Source organism: Onychomys torridus, chromosome 1 (genome assembly GCF_903995425.1).
Source record: "Onychomys torridus chromosome 1, mOncTor1.1, whole genome shotgun sequence".
NCBI classification, from domain to species: Eukaryota; Metazoa; Chordata; class Mammalia; order Rodentia; family Cricetidae; genus Onychomys; species Onychomys torridus.
The window spans coordinates 166220499-166237922 of record NC_050443.1 but is presented as its reverse complement, the minus strand read 5'-3'; the positions used below and the strand labels follow the sequence as shown (position 1 = coordinate 166237922).

The following is a 17424-nucleotide window of genomic DNA, read 5'->3' as shown; positions in this document are numbered from 1 at the left end:
TGTCCATCCCTTCCAAAGATGGGACACTCCTCTGACCATATGTTTTCCTCTGTGGGGCAGGCTCTATGGGTCCCCAAGGGCTCCGAGGTGAAGTGGGACTCCCTGGTGTCAAAGGTAAGCATGAACTAAAAGACTCTGTGGAGATCTCATTCAAGAAGGAAGTCAGTAGTTCAGGGCTCAGAGAAGTCAGATGGATGTGACCCACAAGTTATAAAGTACAAGAGAGGGGGTTGAAACCACTATGGAGGGGAAGCTGTCTGTCTTCAGAGTCAGACATTGGCCCTTCTTGGTCATCCCCTACATGGCTTTCTACACCAAGGTATCTGTTCCCTTTCAGGTGACAAAGGACTTATGGGACCACCAGGACCCAAAGGTAAGCTGTTCCCACTGCCGTTCACTCATCACCATGGTCTCCTCCACTCCTAGGCACCCAGACACAACCTGTGTACAGGATCCAAGAGCACATATGAGTCTGGTTCCTGGGCCCTGGGGTTAGAAGGAGTTGAGAGTTCATTGTTCTCCAGAGCCTCAGAAAGGGAAACTGAGGCACAAAGAGGGGAAAACAAAGTACCCACATCACATGGGCAGGGTTGAGTGCTCTTCACGGTGGTGAGGACGCACATTCTGAAGTGTCTGCCCTCCGGTCTTGTCCTCCTTGTGCCCAGGACACCTATATGTGTCCACAGCAGAGGTTGCGGGGGAATCGGTTGGTGGGTGGACTGTGGGCAGATCAGCTCCTCAGCTTCATCAATGCAGTGACTCACCAGTACCTTGCAGGGCTCCTCGTCAGGAGGGAAGATTGTTCCCTTGCTTTCAACTAACTCCATGTTTGTTTTAGGTGATCAGGGTGAGAAAGGACCCAGAGGCCTCACAGGTCAGTCCTAACCAGGAATTTAACTCATTCATGACCCGTTAGATCTAGCAGTCACCAGACAGTGGGACAAATACAGAAAGATGAAACAGAATCTCCATCTCAAGCCATCAAAGCATATATGATCTAAGAAAAGCCCCGACAAAAATAACATAGGTCAGGATGGAGGTTAAGCATGAATCTAGACGCAATCCATTTAGCTACAAACTGTGTCTGTTTGGTGCAGAGGTTCTAGCTGTCTTAGATTCTTTGGCGGAATATGGATGGGAAAATTAAGAATCAATTTCCAGAGCAGCATAAAGCGTGCACTGCTGGCCCTCTCTGCTGCTCACCTCCTGCCAACTGCATGGGTTAAAGGAAGCTGAAAGTAATAATGCTTTGACCACAAGGGTAGCTTGCTGTTTCCAAGGAAATAAGACTTCTGGGCCAGTCTGAACCTGCTGCCCATGGAGAGGAGGGGATGGGTGGTTCTGACCTTGGCATCAAGGCAAGGTTGCCTCCCTCAGCTCCTCTAAGAAAAGAAGCAGCAGGAGGAAGCAGGCACATGCATCCTACCCATGGTGGAAGCATGCATAGCTTGTTAGGCTCCAGCAGCAGATCCTTTGTTCTTTGCAGGGGAGCCTGGCATCAGAGGGTTACCTGGAGCTGTGGGTGAACCTGGAGCCAAAGGCGCAATGGGTAAGTCTCCCACAAAGACAAGTGACAATTTTGAGCTGGACGTCCTTCCTGGGGCTCTTAGCAGTTTTCTGGGAATTTCTCACTGCTCTGGAATAAGCGTGCCTTCCTTCCTGGCTACCTCCTGTCCGCTAAGGACTGACAAGGGTTGAGGTTCCTTGAACTCCAAGTAGCTCACCTCAGGGATAGCTTCAAAGCCAGATCCAGGCCACCACCCTTTGAAAGATCCAGGCCTAGCCATCACTGAGGTGCCTATGCCATGACAGGGAAGCTCCAGGAAGCCTGGCCTCAGCCTTGAGTCCCACAGAAGCTCAAGTTCCACCAATGGAGATGTGATACTACCTACACTACCATTCACTTGACAAAGCGTTAGTAAGTGCTTACTGTATGCAGGACAAGTAAGCTGCTGAGAAGTGGCACACTTCATCCCCTCAAGCTACGACAAAGCTTGTGATTGGTGACAGGGACCATGAGAGGCACAGAGAACTAGGGCACAATTGAAGGAGACTGCTTACAGCATGGAGGACAGAGGAAGTGGCATTTCAGATGTTCCTAAAGACTTAGGAAGCATTTGATTATGGCCACTTTGGAAAACTCTCCATGCAGAGGTGACAAAGGGGTGGCCAGTGAGACAAGTTCCAGGGGGGCTCCACTTTAGAAGGAGGTTAGGAATACACTTAGAGCAGAGGTGACAAGGACCTGAAGGACCTTCACTTCCAGGGTGTCCTGGACTATTCCCAGCAGGGAAATGCTGGCTTAGGAGAAGGTGCGGGAAGGAGGCTGTCCCCGGGGTATCACAGCGACAAAGCTTCTGAGGTTGACAGTCACAGTGAGAGCTGCATGAGCTTTCCACCCAGAGACCATGTGCTCCAAGCCTCCTGGGGTAGGAGAGAGAGAGTCGCAGAACAACCTCCCAAGAGTACTTGACACACTTCACTTTTCTGCTTTCCCAGGTCCCGCTGGCCCTGACGGACAGCAAGGCCCCAGAGGTTAGTCATTGTTGGTCCGCATTCTCACCAGCTGCTCTTGTCTGCCCCTCCCTGCCCTTCCTTCACCTCCACATGCATGCCCTCCATCCTAATGACAAAGGGGCATGCAGCATGTGGAGATGAGCATAGTCTTGGTCATGGTGCTTCCTCCTGCCTATCTGCCAGCATGTCACTCAGGAAAACCCACTGGCTTGGAGGTGCTTTCCCCAGGGAAAGGCATTCCCATTTTTCATGCTCTCTGCAGGTGAGCAAGGCCTGACAGGGATGCCTGGAACCCGAGGCCTCCCAGGACCCTCTGGAGAGCCAGGAAAGCCAGGTAATGAGACAAGAAAAGAAAGTCCTCTGAGTGTGTGTGTGCAACTCAGGCATGCTTAGGCGTGTATGCACACTTGTGAGGATGTGTTAGGTCCTTGGGTGTGTCATTGTGTGTGTGCATAAGCCTTACCCCATTGCCCTGAGCAGCTCAGCAGAGAACTCTAGCGGCAAGTTGTGCTGTGTGGTAGACATGGGCCCAGCATCAGTCACCAAGTCTGGACATTTGGAGAAGAAGGACTAACAGATGAAAGCAGGGAGTTCTGGGGTGCTCTTAAAATTGCAGATTGAGCCAGGCAGTGGTGGTGCACACCTGTAATCCCAGCACTCGGGAGGCAGAGGCAGGTGGATCTCTGTGAGTTCGAGGCCAGCCTAGTCTACAGAGCTAGTCCAGGACAGGCTCCAAAAAAAAAAAAAAAAAAAAAAAATTTTTTTGCAGATTGAACTCAAGTTCATATCTTGCCCAAGCCTTTCCCTGTCTCCTCTCCTGGAGCCACACCTAGGCCTTCACTAGTATCTACCAGTCAGAGAGGAGAGGCCTTCTTAGTATCTCCACTGAGGGCCAGACAAGAGCAGGATTTCCAGGTCTGTAGGAAGAACAAATCAGAACCAGGCAAAGTGACCATTCCTCGAGACACCGAGAACACAGGAATCCTGACTCCTTGGTTGGTGCCTAGGTAAACTGTAATGGAGGGGTTGGTGGCAGCATTTGGCATCGTGTGTGTGTGTGTGTGTGTGTGTGTGTGTGTGTGTGTGTGTGTGTGTGTGTGACAGAGAGAGAGAGAGAGAGAGAGAGAGAGAGAGAGAGAGAGAGAGAGAGAGAGCACACCTTCTGGGTTTCTGGCCCTCCTTTTATTCCTGAAGCATCTATAAATCCAAATGGGTTTAGGACAGCAGTTCTCAACTGTGGGTCACAACCCATTTGGGGGTCAAACAACCTTTTCACAGGTATCACCTAAGACTATCCAACATGTCAGATATCCTACATATCAGATATTTACATGGCAATGCATAACAGTAGCAATGAAAAGAACTTTATGGCTGGGGTCACTACAGCATGAGGAACTGTGTTGGAGGATTGCAGAATTAGGAAGGGTGAGAACCACTGATTTTGGATCATTTCACAGCAAAACTCATAGAAACGCTCTCTGCCCAGTGATGACAGGGCTCTGGATTGCACCACTACGAGGCTTGCCCTCCTGCAGCCTCTGACCCTCACTGTCATGCCCACTGGCTCCTGCAGGCAAGGTTATGGCTCCTTGGGGACAGTCCTTAACCCTTCAACTATGTCTTCTTTTCTGCAGGTCTTACAGGACCCCAAGGACCTCAGGGTGAGTCATCCAGTTCTTCCCGGCTGCCATCTCCTCCCAGGCCAGACACCTTGGCCAGTGTCCCCCTAGTCATATGAGCCTGTCCTTTCCTCCCCAGCTTCAGCAACACGGGCTCAGGTTCTGCCTTAGTGAATCCTGAGAAGTGCCGTAAGAAAAAAGCACACACAGAATGATCTAGACAGCGTTCTGATGTCAGTGATGTCAGATCCTGTTTGTGCTGTGCTCTGTCCCCCTCTGGTGCAGGAATGCCCAGGAGAAGACCAAGCCATGAGAACACTGCTGGCTAGGAATTCTCTTAGCCAGCAGACCCAGGTTCCCCCGTGGCATGGAGGGAGTGCCTGCTCCCCTACACTGCACTGCCTCTCGGGGTTCCCTCGGGGATGCTGGCTGGGCGAAAGCCCACCCTGTAAGATCTACTTGGTTTTTATTATCTTCACTACACCCAGTCCCTTATTTTCTAAAGGCAACTGAACAAAGATTCATAGTGAAATCAAGCCCAGGCTACCCAAAGGCCATCAGCTGCTGCTGCTCTGGACACAGCAGGTCTTGCTGTGGACAGGGGGAGGGATGGTGGCAGCTTTGTAACCCAGGGAGACAGGAATCCCTCAGAGACTGTCTGCCTCAACCCACACCTGCTGTCCCTCCATTTCCCAAACACAGACAGGCTCTGGGCGAGAGTCGCCCATTCCCACTCCAGGTGACTCCAGGCAAGACCTGAGTCCTGCCGCTTCGATCAGGCAGCCAGTGTGGCCATGCTGAGGGGCAGAGTGCTGATTACTGCCAGAGGGAGAGGGGGGGTGGAGATAGACATTCAGAACTGCTGGGCTTTAGTCATCTTGACTGATTTGTGTTTAATCACATCAGGACTTCCTGGTAGCCCTGGCCGACCAGGGACTAAAGGTATGTGATTTTCCCCAATAAGATATTTTTTTCATCAGCCATTTTTACATCTGGGAGGGGCTGACAAGGGGGAGGTCTGCTCTGACCGGAGCCTGGAGCAACAGTGGCATCTAGTGGCTCCAACAGAAGGCTGAGAGGAAGGAGCACTGAGATTTGTGTAGAGCAACCCTGGTCCTGAGTCCTCAGGCCCACCTGCTCTTGCCATCTCTCTGTCCTCAGTCTGGGGCTCATTTTCATGTCCCAGGCTCTGTGGCAGAAAGGTAGGAAAGGAAGCTGCTTGTCCCCAGGCTTTCCAGCCCTTGTTTGCCTATCAAACACCAAGGCTCCATCCCTGTTGACTGGGGCTTTTTGAGACCTTTTCCTTCACCTACATGTGACATCAGGTCTGAAGAAATAGCTCTTGACATAGGAAAGAAGGAAGGGGTGTTTCAACCCCACTAAAAGACTGGGGTGGGTGGGATTGAGACTGAGTCTCATGTTAGCCCCATTTTGGCCTCATGGAAGGGCCAACTCTTCCATAGCCTCCCAGGAAACTCCTTGTCTGAGAGATGACTGATGCTCTGGGCCCTGAGTCTCAATTGAGAGAGAAATGCTCAGTGTACCCCAGACTCCCTGCACTGTTAAAATCCCATCAGCTTGAGGTCCAAAGGACCACACATGCAATCAGACACTTTGGAGATGATTTATCAAGCCACTGATTAATCCTCTTGTCCACACTTCTTGTCCTCCCCAGGTGAACCTGGCGCTCCAGGCAGAGTTGTGACTTCAGGTAGGCAGCCTGAGTTCTGTTTGCTTGTCCTTTGTGGGCCAGCTAGCCTAGCTCAAGGGCAGCTGCCAGCAGGTGGGCGGAGCTTAGGTCAAGGTGAGCTCTGAGAGTCAGCAGCACAGGGAAGGAGGGCGTGAGAGGGGTGAGAAGCAGAGTCTGGCCTGCCTCACCCTTGGCCTGCTGGGGTGTGGGCACCTCTGAAGGGGATGAGTGTGGCTCAGTGTCCCATGTCCCTTGGTTCCAGAGGGATCATCAACAATCACTGTCCCCGGACCTCCCGGACCTCCTGGTGCCATGGGACCCCCAGGACCTCCAGGGACCCCAGGTTAGTCTGTCTTCTTGCTCTGCCTCCATCAGCAGCAAGTTATGGATGCAACAGATTCTAGCCACGTTTGTTCAAATCCTGACACCATGGGCAGGAACTATGGAAAGAGAGAAAAGAGGGTTCCAGAAAGCCCATGCTCACAACAGGGGATCCCAGTGCTACTCTCCACATTTGCACATGAGAAGCTGAGACCAGAGTGGGTGAATTACTTGCCTAAGGTCACACAGCCAACCAACAATAGGGGAGGATTTCTGCCCCCAAGAGCTTGGGCACAATTAGAATGAAGGGCCTTGAACACTGTTTCTTAGAAAATAATCTAATCGGTATCCAGGGAAACACAAATGCCAGTGCTCTATGAGGAGGAAGTACCCCCAAATCCTCCAGTAGCATGAAAGGGCTGCAGAAACATGGAGAAAAGCTGTGAGGAGGTATCGACATTATATAAAAGAGCTCACTGTTGGGGGGTATGTGTGAGCTCTGTGGTTACAACCACATTCTTACACAATAAACTGCAGAAATGGAACAAAACAAAATGCTCAGAAGTGAAGTGAGTGTGAGTTTCCTGTTCCTCCCAAATGCTTGCTATCTTGTTATGTGTTTCAATTACTTAAAATATTTATATTCAAGTTAAGTACATGATTTATACCCAATGCAAGCATGCTCCAGTGAGTGGGAGACACTTGAGAGACATAGATGTCCCCAACTGGTAAAGAAAGTGTCAAAAGGGGCAGCCCTGCCCACTTTGGGGTCCCTTCCTGTCTGAGAGAGTCTTACCTGCAGGGCTGACCTCAGGTTGCTAATCACTCCTGACATAGTCCACACTCTGGGAGAAGCCTGTGGACTCCAGGCAGCTGCCCTTTCTTCCATTTCTCCTGTGACCTTGGTGGGTGGGGCTGTAATTTAGCTTTTTCTGTAATTCCAAACTGTTTCCAGGTCCTGCTGGCCCTGCTGGTCTCCCGGGACAACAAGGTATGTCACAGCATGTAAAATCACAGGCTGTGGGCTGGGTCAGGGGGGACGTTTTTCCCAAGTGGGGTCAAAGTCCCTGAAATTTAGATAAAGGGGGAGATGTGTGCTTTGGAAGAAACAGTGGGGCCTTTCAGGCTCTTCACCATGATACTTGCAAAGCCTTCACTGTGGTGGAAGCCACCTCCTCTCATTCCTCCCCTTATTTCTCAGAGGGTTGGGGTCCTCAGGACAGGAGGACTGAGGCCCTGTGGTGCCCTGGTCAAGGTTAAGCAGACTATGTTCATAGCCTTGGGCTTCAGACAACCACCCTGATAATAACATTACTGTCCAGCGATTTCTCCAAGTGAGTGGGTTTTGGGAAAACTGGCCCAAGTCGCCATGGGTTTTGGCCACAGGCTGAAGCCATCAGTGACCTGGCCCTGCTTTCCACTTACCAGCCTTTCTTTGGTTCCACTGGAATACAGCCTCTCTTCACTAGGCCCTGCCCTTCCTTGACTCGACTACACCCTCCAACTAGGTCCCCACCCTGTATCTGGCTCCACCCCAGAGGAATCTTCTGCTGCAGGCAGTGTGTGTGTGTGTGTGTGTGTGTGTGTGTGTGTGTGTGTGTGTGTGCACCCTAACTCTGTGACCTCCCCACAGGCCCACGAGGGGAGCCAGGACTTGCCGGTGACTCATTCATAACCAGTGGCAGCTCTATCTCCGAGGTCCTCTCTGCCCGTGAGTGCAACCACTGTCCAGGGCAGGTGTCACTGGGGAGGGAATGGAAGAGATGACAGTGTTGTCAGGGCCTGGGCAGCTGCACCTGTGAGTCACTGCAAAGTCTCATGTCCCAATGATCACGTTCCCTGCTCTACGATGGGAGCCAGTAAGGACAGCAGGGTCTGTCTGGCATGAGAAGCGGTCACCAGGATGGGACAGCTGACAGGCTCTGGGCTTCCAGCAGGACCTGGGTCAGATCAGACCTTGGGAGTGAGTGTGGCTGGCAGGAGTCATGCATACTTAACTCAGAGAACAATGGTGAGCGATCCAACACTTGTGGCCTCCTGTCCACAAAACTCTGTCAAGAGCCCAAGGGGAACTGCAGCTGGACCTCCCGCCTGAACGCTTGTGTCATCCAGCAACAAAGATGGCGGCCAACCCCAGCAGTGTGAAGGCAGAACGTTAGGGGCTCAGCATTTGGTGGCATTTTGCTGAGTCTGAATCATCTCAGCACCCCGACAGGGGCAGGTCTCAGTGACCCTGGTTTACGGTGGAGGAGACAGGGGCTGAGAGAGGGTGAAAAGTTGCCTAAAGCTGCCAGCTAGCTACACAGACGTAGGCATTCAGCTCTGGTTGGCTGACACAAAAGTCCGATGCCTGCCGTTACTCCACCCCCCCCCATTCCTGCAGTTTGCAGCCCACCCTGCTTCTGAATTGGGGGCATCACAGCAGATGGGGTCCCAGAGGGGGGTGTGCAATCAGGACCTGGATTGCAGCCCCAAGACTAGCCATCCCGGTGAGAGATCAGGAGTATGGTGAAGAGCCTGGCCATAGCCTCTGGTCCTATTTGCTTCCCTCTACAGAAGGTGTCGACTTACGGGGTCCTCCAGGCCCACCTGGTCCACGAGGACCACCAGGTGAGATCTCGTTGATCTCTGGGAGGTGGGGAGTCTTGAGGGCCAGGGGAGGGACCTGAGGCATTTTATGAGGAAGCTCAGCTCCTACCGTCAGGAAGTCAACCAGCCCTCTGAGGCCAGCACTTTCTCTGCCTTCTGCAGGGCCTGCAATCCCAGGCCCACCAGGACCCAGAGGCCCTCCAGGTGAGAGCTGAACTCCTTGCTGGGAGGGACAAGGACAGGGGAAGCGGGAGAGGAGGAGGCCCAGAGCCTTGTCCTTCTGAGGTGGCTCTCAGGAAGAGCATCCCTGCTTCCTCCCCCAGGCAGAGGGCTCTTGGCTCATCTGTTGGCACTACTGAGTCCTGGGCCTCTTTTCCCTAGGGGAAGGCGCGCCAGGCCCACCGGGCCCACCAGGATCGTTCCTGGCTGACTCAGGTAACTTTGGGGCATCCAGTCACACCTATCCTTCCCTCAGACCTAGCCTGTGGTTTCAGCAGTGCAGTCTTCCTGACTGACCTCCCAGACTTCCCCAGTCTGGCTTTAGAGAGGAGAGCAAATACAGAATCCATTATTTGCTGCATGTGGAAAAAATATGTTGTGTCAACCCAGCTACACTGGGAACCTGACCAGAAGGAAGAACCAGTTCTGGCCTTGGGGGACTCTGGGGTGAGCAGGAGGCCTGGTTCCTGTGCTCAGGGAGCAGGGATCTGATCAAGTAGGAAAGATGCAGGAAATAAATAAGGGCAACAATATTAACAAAAATGTATGGAAATAACCTAAGAATAAGCATTAGCCAGAACATGTTCCTTGAAGAGAATCCATCTACCCATTCCTCCACCCTCTTACCCGTCTACCTAGACATCTTTTCATTCATTTATATACGACAGGTGTTGACTGAGCATCTATAGTGTGCCCAGTACTGTGCTACCTCTGCTTCCTCAGAAGCATGTAAGCCACACTCCAACTATGTCTTTCCTCGCAGAAACCTTCTTCTCTGGCCCTCCGGGCCCACCTGGCCCCCCAGGTCCCAAGGGAGACCAAGGTAAGATCTGTGTCTTGGGGATCCCAGAAGCCAGTGTCCTCTGCTCATCTGCCTGGTGGCCAAAGCTTTGGATAAGGCTGGACAGGCAAGGGCACTTCTGCTGTGTCCCATGAGAAGCTCAGCAGCCTGCAGCATGGGATGGGAACAGGAGAGTGGCAGGGTGGTCAGAAACTGCCAATAATCTCCACCTGATTGACTTTGTGGAAGGCAATACCCCAGGTTGTCTGCTCTATCCCCTCAGTGGGCCAATGGAAATCAGTATCTGGCAGTAGGTGTCCCTTCTGCAAGGCCATCCAGGGTACATCATACACAACCTGGGGTAGGAGTGAGGTAGCAAGAGCTGACCTCCAAGAACTCTGAGCTTATTCAGAGTGCATTTGGTCCACACAAGTAGGTCAGAGAGTCACTGTGAATAGCTAAGTATGTACAAGACTGAGTGCAGTACAGGTGTGTGTGTGTGTGTGTGTGTGTGTGTGTGTGTGTGTGTGTGTGTGTGTTACTGCTCAAAGAGGGATACAGGCCCAGCAATTGTGGATTTTAGGGAGCCTCCCAAAAGGGAGATGTGCTGTCTTTGCAAGCAAGACTATAGTAGACATGGAATAATTGCTGAGCTACCCACTAAGAGTACTGAACTTAACTAGGGAGCTGCCTGGAGGAGGTGGTACAAACAGGGCTTCTTGGTTTGGACTGCAGGTGATCCTGGTGTCCCAGGTACCCCTGGCATCCCTGGTGGTCGCTCTCACGGTAAGAACTAAAAGAGAATAAAGTTCTTCCATCCTCTGAGTGAGGCTGAGGGTTCCAGTGAGGATGGTGATCCCTCCATTCATCTCCGCATGTCTGATTTCCATGGTAACTTGGGAGCTCCTCAGAGGCTCCACATGAGCTACCTCTAAGGAGGCCACAGGCTTGTGCGGATGGAAGGAAAGGTGTACTAGTATCATAGTTATCGGACCACGCCTGGGGACCAAAGATGAGACTGGAGCAGGCCCTGGGAGCTACGGGTGGCCAGAGAGGAGGGAGGCTGTGAGGTCCTGAGAGACTGTGAAGGGAAGGGCGGGCCAGGAGGGCTGGCCTGGGGCAGCACCCAGCTCTGTGTCCTTGCAGCGTGGCCTTCTGTTTGCCACTCTCCTATTTTCTCCACAGAGAAAGCCTTGGACCAGGCAGGGACACAATGCCTGGACCTGACCTAGAGTGAAGACACCTAGTCAGGACACTTTCTCTTTCCTGCAGGGGAATCATCCAGCACTCTGTACATGCAGGGCCCACCTGGCCCTCCAGGGCCCCCTGGGCCTCCAGGCTCCTTCAGCAGCTCTGGCCAGGATATCCAGAACTACATCGCAGAGTACATGCAGAGTGAGTACCCAGTCACCAAGCTTGGGAGGAGATTGAGGCAGAAGGGTAGTCATCTATGTGGCAGGCCCACATCTCCACCCACGAAGCCTGGCCTGCAGGTCGAGAGCTGGCCAGCATACACATATGCCTCATCTTCATCCTACCTGGAGATCTCTATGTGCATACTACACACATGTACAAAATGAACACATATATGTACACACACACACACTTTCAAATGTGTTCATACCCGTCCCATCCCTGTGTATAGGTGATGTATCAAACGATGGCTTTTACTGGAGTCTTGTCAGCCCATACCCTCATGGACAGCACAGGCCTCAGCCTGATTCTCGTCAGTAGCAAAGCAGCCCGGGCTCCCTGCTGGCCATGGCTCAGGCTCTGTGTGGACCAGGACACTCTTCCCTCCTTCCCGTGACCACAGGGAGGTCGGATGCTCTTGGCAGGAGGCGTGACTGCTTCACTCCTTTGTTGGCAGGTGACAGCATCAGGACTCATCTCTCTGGAGTCCAGGGTCCCCCAGGCCCACCAGGGCCCCCAGGGCCTGTCATCACCATCACAGGAGAGACTCTGGACTACTCCCAGCTGGCAAGCCAGGTGGTCAGCTACTTGCGGAGTAAGTCTGTCTCTTCCAGGTTCTGAGACCCTCCTCCTCTCTTAGGTGTTGCATGCTCCCCTAACTACAGAACCTTTGGTTCTACACCCAGCTTCAGCAAACCCTGCATCGCTGGGAACAGAGGCATGATAGGGGCAGGCGTGAAAAACATTTCACAAAGAGAGATCCTGGCTTGGCAGGATCTAGTCAGGCTAAAGCATATTCTAGAACATGGTATTCCCTATGAAAAACCAACATCTACTTTGGGCCTCTTTGGGCCTCCTGACAAGCCTGAAATGCTCCATCTGTTCATTTTGCCCAAAGACAATGCCTAGCTGCCTTGACCTTTCAGAGTCTGGAAAGAGAGGGTCTGCTCTGAGACCAGGGAGGTGACCTGAGGTCTTCTTCCCACAGCGTCTGGCTACGGGGTCAGCTTGTCCTCTGCCTCCTCAGAAGATATCCTGGCCATGCTGCGACGTGAGTCACCTGCTGTGGGCTACAATGAGGCCTCTTTGTTCTCTTCTGACCTCACTTGGTGGGCACACTGGTCTCAGGCTGAGCTTTGTAAGGACTGCAAGAGGAAGTCTTCTGTGACAAGGAGCAAATCACTCACTCATTCACTGTTCCACCCTGTGTGCTCAGTCACAAATGCATCAAAAATGAGAGAGTGAATCTCCTATCCTCCTCCACTGCAGGCACCTAGAAGCAGGCTGGTTTCCCTGACTTGCATGTGTGTCCCAAGAACCAAGAACTCCCAGCTGTTACTAAGGAGCCAGGCTGGGCAGATGGACCCGACTGGGCTTCTGGGTTGATCCATAAAGCATATCCTCTCCTTTCCAGGGAATGATGTATGGCAGTATCTACGTCAGCACCTGGTGGGGCCCCCAGGTCCCCCAGGGCCACCAGGAGTTGGTGGAGATGGGTCCCTCCTGTCCTTGGACTATGGAGAGCTGAGCAGACACATTCTCAATTATATGTCAAGTAAGTGGTCAGGAGGGCATGGAATGAAGTCTAGAGCATCCAACATCACTGAGATGGCCACTGACCAGCACCCCTCTGCCAGCTGCACTGACCCCTGCAGGGTCTCCAGAGCTGCTCAGAGAAAGTACAAGCCCCAGAGCAAGTCTGAGAAACGAGCACCAGAGAATATGCATGCACAAGCATGCACATTCCACATCCAACACTGCTGAGCAGTGTGGTCCTATGCTCTGCTCAGTGCCCTCCCCATTGGGTGTCACTGCCCAGACTACATCTGCATCTCACCCCTCTCCATCTTCTTTCCTTTCCTCAGACCCCACTTCTGTCCAAACTGCCCTCCTCCCTGACAGGCCATTTGTGTCTGTTCTTCCCTGTCCCATGTGAGTCTCCAACAGCTTGGGACCTTATTCCCCAGGTTCTGGAATCAGCTTTGGGCATCCTGGTCCACCAGGACCCCCTGGCCTGCCAGGGACATCCTACGAGGAACTACTCACCATGCTCCGAGGTAAGGCCAACTAGGGACATCCATCAAAAGATTTGGGACAGACACTGAGCCCTTGGCTCAGGCTGTGACTCCTTACTGCCCATTGATGTCCCAGGGTCTGACTATAGGGACATCATTGGACCTCCAGGACCCCCTGGACCACCCGGGATGCCAGGCAGCGCGTGGTCCAGCATCAGCGTGGAGGACCTCTCGTCTTATTTGCACAGTAGGGCACTAGGGAACAGGGAAGGGGGCAGAGGGCTGCAGCCTTATTGTGAGGGCATCCCTAGTCCTTGTCAGGGATGCCATGGAGAAGTGAATCAATGTGCCACTACCCATTGGAGCATGCACAGGGATGTGTCCTGGGGTCCTGAAGAGGGCCCCACAGCTGTGAGGAGCCATGAGCCATGGCAGGGGGAGACACAGGAAGAAAGAGAGTTCTTAACTGTAGCCCTTGCAGAACTCATGAGCTGTGGATTCAGGCGTGTGATAAGCGTACTAATGCCTGGTAGTGAAGGTCAAGGAGAACAGGATGTGGGTTGAGGGGTGGAAGGGCCCCTTGGAAGCAGCCATTCCTGGATGATGCCAGAAAGGGGCCACCTAGGCCTTCTTTCTCCTCCTGCATGCAAGAGGCCCAGTAGGCATCCCCTACCCTCCTCTTCTCCATCCATGGAGGGCCCACAGTAGGTGACAGGAAGATCAAGAATCTAGCTTGCTCTGCCCAGGACCCTGACCTTCCTCTTTCCCTCTCCTCCCACACAGCTGCTGGCTTGTCCTCCATCCCAGGCCCTCCAGGTCCTCCTGGACCCCCAGGTCCTCGAGGGCCCCCAGGTGTCTCAGCAGCTCTGGCCACCTATGCGGCTGAAAACAGTGATAACTTCCGCAGCGAGCTGATTAGCTACCTCACAAGTAGGTGCCCCCCCTCTCTAGACCTTTGTGACCTGTGAGTGGCGAAGTAGGCACAAGTCTGTCAGCAGTCCAGACAAACTAGCTTCTCTACTCACCAGTATTCTTCTGTACAAGGGCCTCAAAGTTTACAGAGACCCCTAGCTCCCAAGTCTTTTGTCCACCAGAGTCGGGGTTAACACATCTTCCTACCCCACAGGTCCTGATGTCCGCAGCTTCATCATCGGCCCTCCAGGCCCTCCAGGGCCCCAAGGACCACCTGGAGATGGTCATTTAAGGGAGAACTACAATTGGGGTAGCAGCTCCTCAGCTAGACGGGGCACTTCCTACAGCTCTTCCATGGGCACAGGGGGAGCCAATGAAGGCTCCCTGGGCGAAGGTGGAACCTTTGGAGATGGGGGCCCCTACGGTACTGACATCGGCCCAGGCGGAGGTTATGGGGCAGGGGCAGGTGGCATATATGGCACCGATGGCGATTCATTCCGGGCTGGCTTCACTGGAGACCTGGATTACAACAAGCTGGCAGTGCAGGTGTCAGAGAGCATGCAGCGTAAGTTGGAACCCTTGGACCTCCGAGGGGGAAGAGCATGTGTGCACCTTGGCATATAAGTCTCACAGGCTGGCCTTGTTCTTAATGTATGTGAAGATAGCAACTCTGGAGTCAGATGAGCAGGGGACTGAAAGCGAGGAGACCCCTTCCTAAGTCTCCACTCTCTCAGTGCAAGGGACCCCAGTATTGACACCGAGCTGTGGGGGTCAGGGCACTCCGAAGGGCTTGACACTCTGCTCAAGCAAGCCTGACAGTGACAGCAGCATGGAACTTTGTCAAGGTTGTTAGCCAAGCAGTCCTTTCTCCTTCTAACCATCAGCACAGTCTGCAGTCCAAATACCCCAGGAATGTCACAACAGGCCAGGCCAGTCTCAGAACAGAGGAGGAGACTGCAGGGCTTTTCCCTCAGGGCAGTTTCACCCAGTTTAGCTGCTCTGAGTAAGGGAGTCTGAAGACAGTACAATGGAGTCGGCTTCCTACACCTGCATCCTGGTGTTCTGCAGGTCAAGGTCTACTACAAGGGATGGCCTACACTGTCCAGGGCCCACCAGGCCCTCCTGGGCCCCAAGGTCCCCCCGGCATCAGCAAGGTCTTCTCTGCCTACAGCAACGTGACACAGGACCTCATGGACTTCTTCCGGAGTAAGAATACCCTCGTGGCTTCCTCAGCACTAGCCTGCTTGGTCTCACATGGGGCCTGACACACAAATACTAACTTGACGACCCTCTTTCTCCCTGTAGCTGAGATGCCCAGACCAGTAAAGCCTAGCTCCATTTCCTTGTCCAAGTCCAGATCCCACCACTATCTGTGTTGCTTTGTACAAACCACTTGACTTCCCAAGCCTCCGGCAACCTCCAGTCTACAGCTAAATTCTATCCTTCCTTGCAGCGTATGGAGCCATTCCAGGCCCACCTGGGCAAAAGGGAGAGGTGGGCAGGCCAGGACCCAAAGGTAGGTGGCAGCAGGGATCACGTGTTATGACCACCTCTGGTGCCACACTGTGCCACACCATCATAACGTCACACCCTCTCTGTGCTTCTAGGTGACAGGGGCCTTGCTGGACAACGAGGTCCTCCTGGGCTACCTGGCCCTCGAGGGCAAAAAGGAGAGAAAGGAGACAGGGGTAAGTGCTGATGTTGTGGCTTCTGAGCTTCCAGGGCTTGGTAGAGAAAAGGTAATTTACTTCCAGGCTAGCCTGAGAAATTCAAACAAAACCTAATGCAGAAAAAGGTATTTAGCATAGCTGGGATGGAGGAAGGCCAGAGCTGCCACAGAGTGAGAAAGAATCTGGTCACAAAATAGGGTAAATAACTTGAAAAAAAAAAAAGTTTTACAAAGGATTAACCTTTCAAGCCACTTTTAGCAATCACTTGTTGGTATCATTGGCCATTACGTAGTTAACTCCTATTCACCTTTGGACTTTCAGGAGACCAAGTGTACGCTGGGAGAAGGAAGAGAAGAAGTATTGCCATCAAGCCATAAATGGCACTTGGCAGAGCCACCGACTTCTCGGACCAATTCTTGCGATGTGCTCGGGAGCCTGTGTCCATGTGTCCCTGTAGGTGACAACGGGAACTGGTCCGCATCTTGCTGAGACCAAGTCACCTAGCAGCACGTGTTTTCGTCTGAACAAAATATCTACATCCAGAAAATCCAAAGACACACGACCAGAAACAGCTTCATTAACTGGGTTGGCCTTGAGAATAGCTGCAAAATTTAATATGAGACTTAACCTCTCTGCTATATAGATCTGAGCTCCCTGGCTTCTTTAACACTTAGCTCAGGCCTAAGCCTCAGAGAAGCCAGGTATATAAATGTTGGCTGGGAAGTCTTGGTGCTTTGCCTAAAAAACAAGGCCGGAAAATGGGAATGGGGCCTTCGCAGGGGTGCACTTGATGGGTGCTTTCTGGTCCTTACCAAGGCTATGCTTTCAGCTCCTTCCCTGTTCACTCTGCATTCTCCAGTCTCAGAAAAGAAGGGGCAACTGAGAAGTTCACATCCTCAAAAGAGGTGATATTTCAAATAGTCATCACAGGAGAGATGCCAATCACCTCCCACTGGCTTCCAAGATTGACTTGTCACAGCTGTGGTCCGTGTCCCCGTGCACGCCAGAAGTAACAATTATGATACCACACTAGACCACAGAAGACAGAACAAGGGGGCAGTGGGCAAGGAAGGAAGAGAAGAGGGAATCCCTGATGCTAGGGAAACACAGCCCCTGTTCTGTACGTAGGAAATGGCATGTGAGCCTGGGTGCAGCTGGTTTTTAAGCACTTTTCACTATCTAAAAACATTTGTATGTAATCTATAAGATGAAAAAAATCATTTCAACTGTAAAATTTTCAATTAAAGTTTTTTTCTTTTTTAGTATGTTTATTATGAATCACGTGAGAAAGAAAGTTTAAAAAAAGCATCTGAGTTAACTGGGTCTGACTCTAACACTGTTCATTACAAAAATTAGCAGAGAAGACTGGTTACATTTTAGGCCCAGCCTTCAGCATTTTATCACTGAGATCTCTAAAAGCAGGCTTTTATCTGAAGCTACTAGATCAACCTGGACACACCGGACAAAGCAATCCTTTCTAGGTTCCTTGAAATATAAACACATAGACAACAAATCACAAGCTTCTTTGCAATGAACGTATGACTGGAAGGAAAATATATAGACCACAAAGATGTCTACTAAGGAAAATGTACACATATCAGATATCCCAAAAAAATGCATGGTAAAACCAGAAGAGTCTGCACTTGGACAATGGTAATTAGTTACAAGCTGCGACTCA

The 17424-nt window shown here is 52.1% G+C and overlaps 1 protein-coding gene across 2 annotated transcripts in view; it reads left to right on the top strand.

Moving 5' to 3' along the window:
- Positions 1–16123, top strand: part of Col17a1 (collagen type XVII alpha 1 chain) — a 38319-nt gene extending 22196 nt beyond the window's left edge. The window contains exons 25-53 of one of the 2 annotated variants that reach the window (XM_036202162.1): positions 61–114; positions 338–373; positions 839–874; positions 1487–1549; positions 2500–2535; positions 2780–2851; positions 4152–4178; positions 5043–5078; positions 5812–5847; positions 6089–6169; positions 7103–7138; positions 7781–7858; positions 8704–8757; positions 8899–8940; positions 9118–9171; positions 9719–9778; positions 10472–10522; positions 11009–11131; positions 11607–11744; positions 12138–12200; positions 12564–12704; positions 13117–13206; positions 13301–13411; positions 13948–14094; positions 14291–14641; positions 15145–15282; positions 15530–15592; positions 15684–15764; positions 16068–16123. In XM_036202162.1, the coding sequence (XP_036058055.1) occupies positions 61–114; positions 338–373; positions 839–874; positions 1487–1549; positions 2500–2535; positions 2780–2851; positions 4152–4178; positions 5043–5078; positions 5812–5847; positions 6089–6169; positions 7103–7138; positions 7781–7858; positions 8704–8757; positions 8899–8940; positions 9118–9171; positions 9719–9778; positions 10472–10522; positions 11009–11131; positions 11607–11744; positions 12138–12200; positions 12564–12704; positions 13117–13206; positions 13301–13411; positions 13948–14094; positions 14291–14641; positions 15145–15282; positions 15530–15592; positions 15684–15764; positions 16068–16123 (2354 nt within the window). The remainder of the gene's footprint in view (positions 1–60; positions 115–337; positions 374–838; positions 875–1486; positions 1550–2499; positions 2536–2779; positions 2852–4151; positions 4179–5042; positions 5079–5811; positions 5848–6088; positions 6170–7102; positions 7139–7780; positions 7859–8703; positions 8758–8898; positions 8941–9117; positions 9172–9718; positions 9779–10471; positions 10523–11008; positions 11132–11606; positions 11745–12137; positions 12201–12563; positions 12705–13116; positions 13207–13300; positions 13412–13947; positions 14095–14290; positions 14642–15144; positions 15283–15529; positions 15593–15683; positions 15765–16067) is intronic. The other variant, XM_036202170.1, reaches the window with a different exon arrangement.
- The last annotated feature ends 1301 nt before the right edge of the window (positions 16124–17424 follow it).